Raw genomic sequence first — 14,349 nt, forward strand, 5'->3', positions numbered from 1 at the left:
GTGAATTGGGGTGAATTCCTTTAGCTCCATACTATTGCATTTCGCATCAGCAGAGAGTACGGATTGGTCAAATATAAGGGATTATAGAATGACAAATCGCCAGGAGGTAGCTGCAGTGACAGGCAATTGTCTCATCATTTTCCAAAATTCCTAAATTCTACTGGTAGATGGAAACTTAACAGATGTGACACCCTTATTCAAGAAAGGAGGGATAAGGTTAAGATAATTTTATGGTAAATTGCAGTTGACAAATCTATTGGAGTTTCTTTGGAGGATTTAATAAGTGGAGTAAATGTAATGCACTAGAATTTTCATTCACAAAAACAATGTCATGACAATGACACTGGACTAGCAATCTCACATGACAAATGAGAGCATCTGGAATTAAAATCCAGACAGACCTTGATGATGTGCTGTGGGCCATCTCCAGAATAGTACTCCCACACAATCCGTAACCTCGTGATGTGGTGTATTCACCACTTTACCACCAAACCAGGGGATCAATCCTGGTTCAATGATGAGCACAGAATAACATACTAGAGGCAGTACCGGGATTATGTAAAACTGTGAAGCTACAAAACAGGACTACTTGCCAAACAGCATAAGCAGCAAGTGATAGACAGAGCTAAGCAATCCCACAACCAACAGATCAGATCTAAACTCTGCAGTCCTGCCACATCCAATCATGAATGATGGTGGGCAATTAAACAACTGGAGGAGGAAGCTCCACAAATATCCCCATTCTCAATGATGGAACAGCCCAGCACATCAGGGCAAAAGATAAGGCTGAAGCTTTTGTAGCATTTCAGCCGGAAGTGCTGAGTGAATGATCCATCTCAGCCTCCCCCAGTGGTCCCCAGCATCACGGCTACCAATCTTCAGCCAGTTTGATTCACTCCGTGAGATTTCAAGGAACAGTTGGAGACACTGGATACTGCAAAAGCTACAGGCCCTGACAACATTCTGGCAATAGTACTGAAGACTTGTGCTCCACAACTTGCTGCTCCCCTAGCCAAGCTGTTCCAGTGCAGTTACAACACTGACATCTGGATAACAATGTGAAAAATTGCCCAGGTATGTCCTGTACATAAAATGCAGGTCAAATTCAACGCAGTCAATGACCAACCCATCCGTCTACCCTCAATTATCTTTAAATTGATGGAAGGGGGAGAGGGTGAGGAGGGTGTGTGAGGGGAGGAGAAGGCTGAGGGGGACATTGAATGCTAGGAGGGGAGAGCTACGAAGGGGTAAAAAGGGAAGCGGGGAGACAGTACAGGAAGGAGGGACCGTGAGAGGGAAAACAGGACAGGAAAAGGGAAACAGGAGAATGCTCCACAAAAACAAGTCAGATGAGGATCACATTTTTAATTTGAGTAAAGGAAATGGGAAATATTTATTGGATACTTTGTAATTAAAAATTCCACTGCACAGAACTCAGCCTTTATAGAAAATACATTCAACAGAACTAGTCATCCCAGTATATACAGCTATGTATCTGAGCAGCTTAGCATTATATTCACTTGAGGCTGAAGCACTTGGATTAACTTGTTACTTTAATTTATTCCAAAAAAAAAATCTTGAGTCACAGTTTGGGAGCAGACAAATACTGGAAGTATAGCTTTGATCATCGGGTCTGCAGGGTGTATCTCAGATGACCCCCACTCTCTCACTCATTATTCTGCATCATCAGGGAGATTATGGAGAAACCAATTGTTTCTGCAAACTGCAGCTCTTGATGGCTCTGATCTCCTTTCCAAAGAGCATCTTTGCCAACTCCATCTACCTAATGTGCCCAAGGCAGCAGACATCAGAGCGAGAGAGAGGAGACTGGGAGAGACTCCTTCATGTGACTTGTGACTCATCCAAAATATTTCTCTGCTCAGTGAAGTCACTGACAGTTAATCAGGAAAATAAACCACAAGAAATGCAAAGGTGAAAGGGATTGGGGGAAGGGGTGGAGGGGAAAGTAAGGATATAGACCAATGGCTCATTCCATGGGGGGAGTTGCAGTCATGCCAGTTCTGTTCCAGTTGAGCTGTTAGTTTTGACTTCCATAAGACAGTGCACCCAGAATGTGAAGGGCACCAAGAGAGAGGATGAGGATCAGCACCTGTGGACTATCCTGCATGAGTCCGGGGGCACCGCAGGTGGGCAGGTTACCTAAAAAACAACAAAAAGATGACGTGAGAAAACATGACCTTGTATTTGCAAAAATACCATTGGTTCCACAAAATGACAACCACACACTGAAATGTACATATCCAACTACATAGACTGACAGAACAGTACAGTACTGGAGGCCATTTGGCCCATCAACTTTTTCAAAGTATCTCTCACACTTCACTCACCTTTCCGCACATTGCTGCAATATTTCTCTCCGTCAAGTATTTATCCAATTCCATTTGAAAAGCTAAAACAGAATTTGTTTCCACCACTAAACTTTAACCACTGAGTGCTTTAAAAAGATTGCCCTCATTTTGTCAGCACTGTTTTTACTGATTAGTTGACTGTGCAGTGAGGCCGTATGAGCTCCTCAACAGCTGGTACTTCCAAAACAACCTTAAACTGAAACCTCAGTGCAAGGCGCGTTTATGTTTGACTTCTTCAGTCAACTTTAAAGAACCTGCAGCTCAGGTTACAAAATAAAAACAGGAAGTGGTTAATAGGCTGTTCCTTTTTTGTCACACAATTTAGAGTTGCACAGATCCACCCCTCTCGATTTCCTGTGTTTGAGACTGAAGATCATTAAAAGAAACTCAGAAATGTAAGTCACAAAGTAAATCTCTCTCTACGTGGGCCACACACTCTCAGGACAGCTGTAGCATGGGGCTAGGTAGAGGAGTAAAGCTCCTTTTACGCTGCAACCATTCAACACTCCCAGAGCCAGTCCAGCTCATAAAAACAAATAGGAGGATGAGGCCATTCAGCCCCAAGTTTGCTCTATTATTTGACTGCCTCAAGCCTGAACTCACCTTTTGTGAAGCTCTGGGCTCTCAATCCCTTGATATTTCAGAAACCTAGTTCTCCCCCCTCGAAATACTTTGTGATTTTGCCCTCACAATTTTCTGGAAATTGAGAACTTCAGAGAGTCACTACCTTCTGGAAGAAGCAATTCCTTCGGATCTTCGTTTTAAACAAATGTATCTTTATTTTGTAATTATGCATCCTAGCCAGAAATACGCCCACTGGTGGAAACATCTTCTCAACAACTCCCGTGCAAAACCCCCTCAAAATCTTGTATGTTTCAATACGTCACCCTTTATTCTGCTAAACTGTAATGAATAGAGACCAAGCCTGTTTAGCTGTTATTAATAAGGCAACATTTTCATTCAGGATCAACTGGGTGAATCTCTGAACTGCCTCCAATACCAGTCCATCCTTTCTTAAATACAGGGACTAAAGCTTTCCACAGTACTCCAGGTGCAACCTCACCAACATCCTGTACAGTTAGATCAAGACTTCCTCATCCATGAATCACAAGAAATTAGCATCTAAGTTCAGTGGGTAATAGGGAAGGCAAATGTAGTGGGAATGGGAAAAAAAAAATTAAAGCTGTACAAGGCACTAATCAGAGCCCGGCCGGAACACTGAACCATATTGGTTCCCTTCGAATACTGGTGTTGCAGGCAGTCCAGAGAAGGGTCACTCGGCTGATACTGGGAATGAAGGGACTGTTTTAAGAGGAGAGCTGGAGAAGCTTGGACCTGTATACATTGGAATATAGAAGAATGAGAAGTGACCTTATTGAAACACACAAGATATTTAAGGGATTTGACAGGGTGGGTGTGGACAGGCGGTTTCTCCTTGCGAAGGAATCCAGGACTAGGGGCCACTATCTCAGAAGGAGTGGGTTGACCATTTAAGGCAGAGATGAGAAGGAACTTCTGCTTCTGAGAGGGTTGTAAATTTGTGGGGTTTTTAACCACAGAGGGCTGTCAAAGATAGGTAATTACGTATATTCAAGGCTGAGAGAGGCAGATTTTTAATTGGGCAGCGAATCAAGGGTCAAGGGGAAAAGGCAGTTCCTGCCAGGATCACACTCACTGAACATCTGAGTGCACTTGGTGAACTTATTGGCCTCCTTCTGCTGTTACGAGATATGGTGTTAAACACCAACCACTTTGTGATAAAGGCCACACTTACACTGACCTTCTTGATTACTTGTTGCACCTTCATGCTAACTCTGCATTTCCAGATCACTTGGTGCTGTACTTGTTGTAATTTCTCCACTTAAAGAATAGTCTGCATTTTGATTCTTCACACTTTCCTACATTAAACTGCATTTGTTAACTTCCCCATGCCTTATATTCTCATCCCTCTACACTGTCCCCATCAAAGACTCCAGGATAGGGACAGTATGGCTACGGAGACACAGTAAAGCTCCTTCTTCTCTTAAAATGAAAGTAAATGTCCCTCCACCCTTTAAAATGGAAAGGTAAGCTCTGTCTACACTGTTCCCATTGAACACTCCCAAGTATAGGGATGGCACAGGGTTAGATAAATGAAGAGGTTAAGCAATTGTTTTCATATCTATTACTTATAATAAATGCAACATTTGACATGACTACACCAATAAAGACACTGGGTGTGAAGTTCACTAATTTTGTCTATTGAAGGTGACTTCCCTGTGATAGATTTTCAGTGTTATTGGAACTGGTGTTAATGTTGTTTGAGACAGCAAGAGGAGTGGTCTCTCTGGCCCACAGTGACAATGCAGTTATCCCTCTGTCCAAGTTTCCAGATCCCCTCTCCTTCAGGGAGAGGCCGTTCACCGGGAGGAGGGGGTGGGGACTGAATGGGATCCTCAGGCCACAACTATTTACAGTCTGTGTTAATGTCATGGATATGGGGATAGAATGTACTGTAGCCAAATTTGCAGATGGCACTAAAATAGGTGGGAAAGTAACTTCCAATGAAGAAATAAGAAATTTATAAATGGATATGGATAGATTAGGTGAACGGGCCAAAATGTGGCCCTTGAACTTTAACGTGGATAAGTGTGAGATTATCCATTTTGATCAGTGGAATAAAGAGGCAACTTATTATTGAAATTGAGAGAAATGTCAGAGTACTTTGGTGTAGAGAGATCTGGGTTTCCTCATGGATGAATCACAGAAAACTAGTTGCAGGTGCACTCAGTATTAAGGAAGGAAAATGGAACCTTTGGAATTTATTGATAAAGGAATCAAGTATAAAAGGCGGGAAGTGTTAATGCAACTGTACAAAGCATTAGTGAGGCTGCACCTGGAAATGTTGTGGACAGTGTTGGTCTCCTTGAGGTGGGATGTAGTTGCATTAAAGGTGGTTCACAGGAAGTTCACTTGATTAATTCTAGAGATGAGGGGATTGTCTCATGATGAGAGATTGAGAAATCTATGCTGATCCTCTCTGGAGTTGAGAAGAATGAGCAGAGACCACACTGAAGTACATAAGATGCTAAAGGGGATTGACAAAGTTGACATGGAAAGGACATTTCCTCTTGTGTGGCGATCCAAAATGAGAGATCATATCGTAGGATCCAGGGTGGGAGACTCAAACCAAGATGTGGAGTAATTACTCCTCTGAAAGGATGATGAATCAGTGGCAGTCACTCCCTCAGAGTGTGGTGGATGCTGGGACATAGAGTAAATTTAAGGAAGAGATAGACTGCATTGGAATTAGGAATGGGTTAAAGGGTTATGGAGAGTGGGCAGGAAAGTGGAGTTGAGGCTGGGATAAGATCAGCTGTGATTGTATCAAATGGCAGAGGGGCTGAATGGCCTCCTCCTGCTTGTAATTGTTATGGCCCCTCATGCTGACAATTCCTCATGTGCTGAAGGTGATATTCTTACCGTGCTTAACCGTAATGGTTTTATTGATGTACTTCACTGTTCCAGTCTCAGGGTGAAGATGGCATGTGTATGCACCGTCATCAGCATTACTGAATCCAGTCAATGTGAGCCGCAGTGAACTATCTACAAAGTTTGTTTGTGCACGCTTCTTGAAAGAGGCATCGATCTGATTGGAGTGGATTGTGCTTGCAACCACACGTGTGTCTTTTCCGTTGTTGAGATTCCACTCATACTTGATGGTGCCAGTGACAGTCGTCTTGTAGGTGCAATCAATACGCAAGTCATTGGTTTTATTGATACACGCATACATGTTTGTGATTTCTAGGCCCTCTGTCATGGAAAGCACTGAAAAAACAAGAATAAAGTGGCCACTCATGTTAGTAATTTAATGATGCAACTCAAATGCTATAACCTGCATGGTGTAGGGACATCATAGAGCTATTAGGGACAGGGTTCCAGAATATTCACCCAGTGACAGGGAATGAACAATGATGGAGATGCATGCCACACTCAGATGGACACTTACAAATGGTGACATTTCCATCTCTCTGGTGTCCTTCTCATCCGAAGTGAGAGAGGATGTGGATTTTGAAGGTGCTGTTGAAGCAGAGAGTTGCTGCTGTGCACCTCGAAGATGGCAATCCCTGCCCGTTGATGCTGAAGAGACTGAGTGTTTAAGGTGGCAAATGGGATGAACATATGTAGTGCCAATCAAACAGGTTGCTTTGTCCTGGATGGTGGAGAGCTCCTTGAGTGTTACTGGAGCTGCATCCATCCAGGTAAGTGGGAGTATTCCATCAAACTCCTGACTTGTGCCTTGCAGATGGACAGGATTTGGGGAGTCAGGAGGTGAGTTTTTGCTACAGGATTCCCAGCCTCTGACCTGCTCTTGTCACCATAGTATCCATATGGCAAGGCAAGCTCAATTTATGGTTAATGGTAATCCCCAAGATGTCGGTTGTGGTAGATTTCAGGATGATAATGCTATTAAAATGTCGAAAGGAGATGGTTATACTCCCTCTGGTTGAAGATGGTCATTGCCTAATACTTGGATAGTTACATGTGATGGTATCAAAGTATCATCACAACTTCCCAGCACAATGACCGAGTGTGATACATATACAGTCCAACAATTGTTTACTCTGCTGTGATCAAATGTTATTGAATAAGACACTGACAGCAGAGGCACTGGCCATATTTACTGGTCCAAATTATTTACCTTTCTAAAGTTAGGTCTTGTATGTTGGACTGAGTCAACAGAAGAAATAGATTTGTTTTTAATTTCAATGATTAGAGTAAAGCCATGCAGTGCAGATATTTGTAAGTAGATTCACTAAGTTTTCTGATTTAACCCACACCAGCATCTGTATCAGAGTGGAGAGCACAAACTCCGACTATGCCATGGGGTGTGTGTGTGTGTGTGTGTCTGTGTCTGTGTCTGTGTCTGTGGACGAGAGAGAGAAGCAGGGGGTGGGTGCTCCTACCTGCCAGGACTGAGACTATCAGCAACTGCTTCATCTTCAATAAAGGCCAATCCACAAGCCAATCCCAGAACCTGTGAAACACACAAAACACTGTCAAAGACAATGGATACCAGTCGCTCTGCTGCTTCCGACTTCCCACAGCAGCTCCTGAAAGAGACACAACTTTAAAGCTCCCGATGGGGTAAGCACAATGAGGGGTATCCAGTCACACCAAACTCTTTCAAATGTTTCCATGAAATCCCTGACCAGTTCTTCCACAGTTTGACCTCTCAGTCAGACTCATGGGTTAAAAACTTCCAGCACATTAACCACTAGGTTTCAGTGTAATACCGAGGGAGCACCACGCTGTTGGAGGGTCAGCGCCGTGCTGATGAATGAGAAACTATACCAATGCCACATCTTCCCTCTCAAATGGATGCAGCTAAACTTGCAGCAATTTAAAAAGAAAGGAGAATTCTTTGTTGGGTCCAATTTTAGTACCTCATTTTAGTTTTGAGGAATTTGTTTTGGGCAATTTGCTTTTGGTGTAAATCACTTTCGAACATCTGGAGATATATAAGGCACTTGGTGAGTTGGCTGCTACAACCCTCTGGGTCAATCAGTTTCTCACCCTCTGGCTGAAGACATATCTCCTCATCTCAGTCCCTTCTCCCTGAAGCTCTATCCTTGGGTCCTAGTCTCTCCTACCTATGGAAACATCTTGTCCATGTCTACTCTATCCAGATCTCTCCGTATTCCTGGAGAATTGAAGAATCTGTTGCCACTGGAAGAGACTAGGATCAGAGGCACAACCTCATTCTCCTGACCACGGTACACAACCTCATTGTGGGTTCCATCTGCTCACTCTCCCAGCCTGTCCACGTCCTCTTCAGCCTCCCTACTTCTTCAACCTTCCACCCATCTTTGTGTCACCTGCAAATTTAGCAACAATGCCCTCAGTTCCTTCATCCAGATTGTTAATGTAGAATGTGATTAGTTGTGCTGCCACCTGTGGAACTCCACTAGTCACTTGCTGCCATCCTGAAAAAGGCCCCTGTGTCCCCACTCTTTGCTTTCTGCCAGTCAGCTAATCCCCTATCCATGCCCCTAAAATCAAGTGTTCTTACCTTATTCAGTAACCTCCTTTAGAGTACCTTATCAAAGGCCTTCTGGAAATCAAAATAACTCATACCTGCAGCCTCCCCTCTGTCTAACTTGCTTGTTACCTCCTCAAAGAAGTCTAACAGATTTGTCAGGCAGATCTCTCCTTGACGAAAGCATGTTTCAGCCCTGTTTTACCGTGCACTTCCAATACTCCACAATCTCTTCCACAATAATCAACGCTAAAATCATACCAACAACTGAGGACAGGCTAACCAGCCAGTAGTTGCCTGTCTTCTGCATCCCTTCTTTCTTACACGGAGTATTACATTCACCATTTTCCAATCCTCAGGGTTGCTACCTGAGGCTAGTGATTCCTGAAAAATCACCACAATGCCTCCACTATCTCCTCCAGGTCTCTGGGGCATAGTCCATCTGGTGTGAGTGATTTATCCACCTTCAGACCTTTCAGCTTCCCCAGCTCCTACTCCTTAGCTGATGACCACTGCACTCACTTCTACCCCGACTCTGATGAAGTCCTGGCATGTTGCTGGTGTTTTTCACTATGAAAAGTGACAAAGTACCTATTCAGTTCCTCACCCATTTTTTTGTTCCTTGTTACTACTTCATCAGCCTCAATTTCCAACAATCCAATCTCTGGTCTTGCATTTTTTAAAATATAACTAAAAACCTCTTGCAATTTTATTTTATATTATTAGCTAGCTTACTCTCATATTTTATCTTCTCTCCCTCTTATTGCTTCTTAAGTTATGCTCTGCTGGGTTTTTTTAAAGGTTTCCCAATCCTCTGGCTTCCCACTAATCATCACCACATTGCTTTTGATTTTATCCTATCCCAGACTTCTCTTGGTCACCCATGGGTTGCCTTATCCTCCCTTTAGTGTGCTTCTTATTCCTTTGGATGTATTTCTGCTGTGTCTCTTCAATAACCCCCAGAAATTCCTGCTATTGTGAGGCTTCCCTTCCAATCAACTCTGGCCAGCTCCTCCCTCATGTCTTTGTAGTTACCTTTACTCAACTGTAATAGCATTACATCTGATTCAAGGTTCTCTCTCAAATTGCAGGGTGGATTTATCATATTATGGTTAATCCTCTGGGGATGCAGATGTAGAGGGAGGTCGAATTCCTTCCCCTTCAGCTCCCGAATCCAGTCTGCCATGTCACCAAATCCAGAATTGCCTGTTCCCTACTGGGCTCTACCACAAGCTGCTCCAAGGGAACCATTTTGTACACATTCCATAAATTAACTTTCTTGGTATCTACTACCAACCTGATTTTCGCAGTCCGTGTGCATATTGAAGATCCCTATGATTATTGTTTTTTTCTCATTTATCCATTTATGGGATGTAGGTATTACTGGCTGGGCCAGCATTTATTATCTGTCTCTAGTTGCCCTTGAGGTGGTGAGGGTGAGCTGCCTTCTTGACCCACTGCAGTCCACCTGCTGTGCATACACACACAATACCCTTAGAGAGAGGATTCCAGGATTTTGACCCAGAGACAGTGAAGGAACGGCGATATATTTCCAAGTCAGGATGGTGAGTGGCTTGGAGGGGAACTTGCAGGTGGTGGTGTTCCCATGAACCTGCTGCCCTTGTCCTTCTAGATGGAAGGGGCTGTGGGTTTGGAAGGTGCTGCCTGAGGATCTTTGGTGAATTTCTGCAGTGCACCTTGTAGATAGTACACACTACTACTATTGAACTTTGGTGGAGGGAATGATGTTTGTGGATGAGGTGCCAATTAAGCGGGCTGCTTTGTCCTGGATGGTTTCAAGCTTCAAGAGTGTTGTCAGAACAGCACCCATCCAGGTAAGTGGGGAGTATTCCATCACAGTCCTGAGTATTACCTTGTAGATGATGGACAGCAGTTCGGGAGTCAGAAGGTGAATGAGTTGCTGCTGTATTCCTAGCGTCTGACCTGCTCTTGTAGCCACTGTGTTATGTGCTGAGTGCAGTTGAGTTTCTGGTCAATGCTAACCCCAGGATGTTGATAGTGAGGGAATTCAGTGATGGTAACACCATTGAATGCCATGGGGTGGTGATTAGATTGTCTCTTACTGATGATGGTCATAGCCTGGCATTATTGTGGCATGAATGTTGCTTACCACCTGTCAGCCCAAGTCTGGGCATTGTCCAGATCTTGTTGTATTCGAACATGGACTGCGTCAGCAATGAGGAGTTGTGAATGGTGCTAAACGTTGTGCAATCATCAGCAAACATCCCCACTTCTGGCCTCATCATAGAGGGAAAGTGGTGAGGCCTAGGACACTATCCTGAGGAACTCCTACAGAAATGTCCTGAAGTTGAGATAACTGACCTCCCACAACTACAACTGTCTTCCTATGTGTCAGGTGTGACTCCAATCAGCAGAGAGTTTGCCCCCGATACCAAATTGATTTCAGGTTTGCCATTGTAATAGCGCCTATCTTACACACTTTCTATCTGCTGATTAATTTTCTTCCTCACATCATGACCAATGCTGGGAGGCCTTTCAGCAGTGTTTTGTTTTGTCTTTGTGGTTCCTCAACTATACCCACGCGATTTTTTGCCTTCTGACTCTATCACTTCCTGCTATTAATGTGGTTTCATTTCTTCCTAACAAGGCAATCCCACCCAGTTTACATAAAGGCAACCTTTACTGGGACAGCTCTAATCCTGTCCCTCTGGACAAGTGCAGAAAACTATCTTCTATTTCTGTGACCTACCAAATTAAAATCAAACCTTAAACACTGGATTTCAAACATGTGACATCTCTCCGACTATACCAGCACGCACAGACACTGTAGACTCCACTGCAGCCAAACACAAGTGCAGGGATATAACAGTGTACAATATCCACACGATTGTGTGGGAAATAAAGAAGATTCCATCACTAAAAGTAAGCACTTTGATTATTTGCAAGTTTTAACATAAAGCATATTGGATGCACAAACATTACATTTGCTTGTTGCAACATGATTAGAAATCAACATGTAATTAAACTTCAACAGAATTACAAATCTATACTGCCCATCGCTTGCAGTTCAGTTTTCTTCAAGACCTGATTGGATTGATGTGGCACCACCCAAATTATCTTTTCAAAACAGACGTGACTTGGTGAGTGGGACATCATCAGTTTCCCTTCCCCGTCAGGGATGAATTCCCTGACAAAACTTGCTTGAACTATTCACAGTTATCATCAGGTTTATTAATTAAACATTTACACTGATTGAACCTTGTGCCCGTGTGGCATAAATAGGTCAAATGACACAGAATTAGAAATTATTCTAATTTTTGACAATGTTATCAACCTCTATGGTAGTCACAACATTATGCAGAGTCAGAACTACACAGCAAATTCCTGAAGGTACAGTTATTCTAGATGATAAATTTTGACTTAGTTCAAAATTATTTAAAGTAAAGAACAGGAATCATGGAGAAAATGGAATGTTAATACATTTTGAAAGAAGAGCTGTTTAATTTACCAGTTGGACTGATGTTGCCGGTTCGATCAGGTCAGTATTTATTACCCCATCCCTAATTCCTCGAGAAGGCGCTGGTGAGCTGCCTTCTTGAACAGATACAATGCACATTACCCACAACAGACGCCATTCTGTAACTTTGAAATCTATTGCCAAGAATGTGAATCAGTAAAGAATCAGAGATGTTCAGATGTTACCATCAAAAGGAAATTTTTAAATAAAGGACTGTTAAAGGAAAACAACTGAGACAGAGAGAGAAACAAAAACAGAAGTTGAGGGAAAAGCTCAGCAAGTCTGTGGAGAGAAATCAGAGTTAATATTTCCCAGAGGAAGGTCACTGGACCCGAAATGTTAACTATGACTTTTCTCTGCACAGATGCTGCCAGACCTGTTGAGCTTTTCCAGCAATTTCTGTTTGTGTTTCTGATTTACAGCGTCCGCAGTTCTTTCAGTCTTCATTGAAACATAAGGAGAGTCCAAATAGACAAGGAACAAGCCTGGAATGGGGGGTTATAGGCTTTTGTTTTTTGTAAAATCACTTGGAACGAGCAAGAGGTTAACTCCTTTACTGCCCCACACCCCTTCAGCCCATCAAATGCTCTCTGCCATTCAACCTGATCAGACATGACCATGACTTTTCCTACACTATCCCCATATCCCTTGACGTGATTGATTCCTGAACATCAGGCCCTACTTTCAATGTACTCAGTAACTGAGCTCCCACAACCCATGGGAATCTTTAGAATTCTCTAATCCTGAGTAAATTCACATTTCCTTCTCTTGTGGTTTCTCCCTTATTTTGAAATAGTGCCCCCTTGACTCACACTCCCCACCCACACTCTGTGACTCGCCCCGATGGTAAAACCTTAAACTTTTGTATTTCCTTTATCATTGTTCAAAATTCAGAGACTTTGCTCAGATATAGATAGGATCAATGGTAATTGTCTTTTCCCTAATAGAGGGGATTTCAAGACAAGGAGGTAGAGTTTTAAGATGAGAGAGAGAGATTTAACAAAGACACCATACAAATGTTTTACGCAGAGGGTGGTTCCCGAGTCGAATAACCCGCCAGAGGAAGTGGTAGGTGTGAGGAGCGTTAGAACGTTTAAAAGCTATTTGGATAGATAGAGGAATAGGAAAGGTTTGGGAAGGTTATGGTCAGGAGCAGGCAGGTGGGACTGGTTTAGTTTGGGATTAGGTTGGCCATGGACTGGTTGGACCGAAAGGTGCTGCCTGTCCCTATGACAGAATCAAGGGGGTGGGGTGGGGTGGGGCAGTGTCTCTGCCCGGGACTGAGGGATTCCTCTGCAGATATCCCCCACCCCCCGAACAGCCCTCAGAGCAGACCCGATTTTGTCTCCGCAGATATGGCCTGCTGAGTTTCTCCAGCACTCACTCTCCCCCTCCCTCTGTCAGCTCACCTCGTCATTCCGTTGCCCCCCCCCATTTCTCTGTTTTTACTCCAATCCATCCCCCTTTCCCCTTTCCCCCCATCCCCCTTTCCCCCCATTCCCCTTTCCCCCCATTCCCCTTTCCCCCCATTCCCCTTTCCCCCCATTCCCTTTTCCCCTTTTCCCCATCCCCCTCCCCCTCCCCGATGCCCGTTCTCACCTTGCCTCAGTCAGCTGTGCCCAGTGTATAGCTGCCTTCCCCTGGAGCTGCAGTAAGGACAGTGTGTGTACACACTGCGGCAGACACACATCAGCTGACCCAGCCAAACCCGCCCCTCCAGCCCACAATCTTTTCCCCTTCCCCCTCCCACTGGCTGCTGTCCCTCCCCCATCCGGACACATTCCCCAATTCCATACAGTCCTGCTCCTCTGTCACTGTCTGTCCCCGAGGGCGGGGGGGACAGGTTCCCACCCCCACCCCCCCTTTCCCTGCTGCCTTTCTGAGTGTCACTGATACAAAGAATCAGGGTCCAGAGGAAAGCCAGTGATGACATGCCCTCGATCTGGATTAAGTTTGTCCACAGAAGGTGCCCTGAGCTGCAACATTTTCTGTTTTCTTTCAGATCTGCCTTTCTAGAATGGAAGGTGGCCGGAGTCTGTCCCAGAACCCATGTCAGAGCTCTCTGACTCCCCATTACTGACTGATTCCTGGCCAGGAGAAAGGGAGGAGTGCAGCTGCTGGGGATCAGAGTGGAGAGGGTGGTGCTGGAAAATCCCAGCAGGTCAGGCAGCATCCCAGGAGCAGGATTTAGGAATGAGAAGGATGAATGCTTCTCCGATGTTGCCTGACCGGCTGGGCTTTTCCAGTACCACACTCTTGAGGTTCCTGCCCCTCCCGAACTCAATTCCTCACTAAAATTCCTGGAAATGGAAGCACATGCTCAGCTCAGAATCTCCTATTGGGAAAGATTATGACTGATTTTCTTTGGATCATTCGGGAGGCGGAGGGGGTAATAGAGAGGAGTTACAGAGAGGTAGTCACACCTCAGGTACAAGAAAAGGGTAGATGGGTTACCATCAGGG

At 44.2% G+C, this 14,349-nt stretch overlaps 1 protein-coding gene across 1 annotated transcript; it reads right to left on the reverse strand.

Moving 5' to 3' along the window:
* Positions 1 to 1,361: 1,361 nt before the first annotated feature.
* Positions 1,362 to 13,596, reverse strand: thy1 (Thy-1 cell surface antigen). Its single transcript, XM_072593509.1, has 4 exons — positions 13,487 to 13,596; positions 7,316 to 7,386; positions 5,832 to 6,176; positions 1,362 to 2,160 (listed from the first exon to the last, which is right to left on the reverse strand). The coding sequence occupies exons 2-4, from the start codon at positions 7,347 to 7,349 to the stop codon at positions 2,039 to 2,041; spliced, it is 501 nt and encodes a 166-aa protein (XP_072449610.1). The 5' UTR covers positions 7,350 to 7,386; positions 13,487 to 13,596; the 3' UTR covers positions 1,362 to 2,038.
* Between the last annotated feature and the right edge of the window lie 753 nt (positions 13,597 to 14,349).

The sequence above is a fragment of the Chiloscyllium punctatum genome, chromosome 23 (assembly GCF_047496795.1).
Source record: "Chiloscyllium punctatum isolate Juve2018m chromosome 23, sChiPun1.3, whole genome shotgun sequence".
NCBI lineage: Eukaryota > Metazoa > Chordata > Chondrichthyes > Orectolobiformes > Hemiscylliidae > Chiloscyllium > Chiloscyllium punctatum.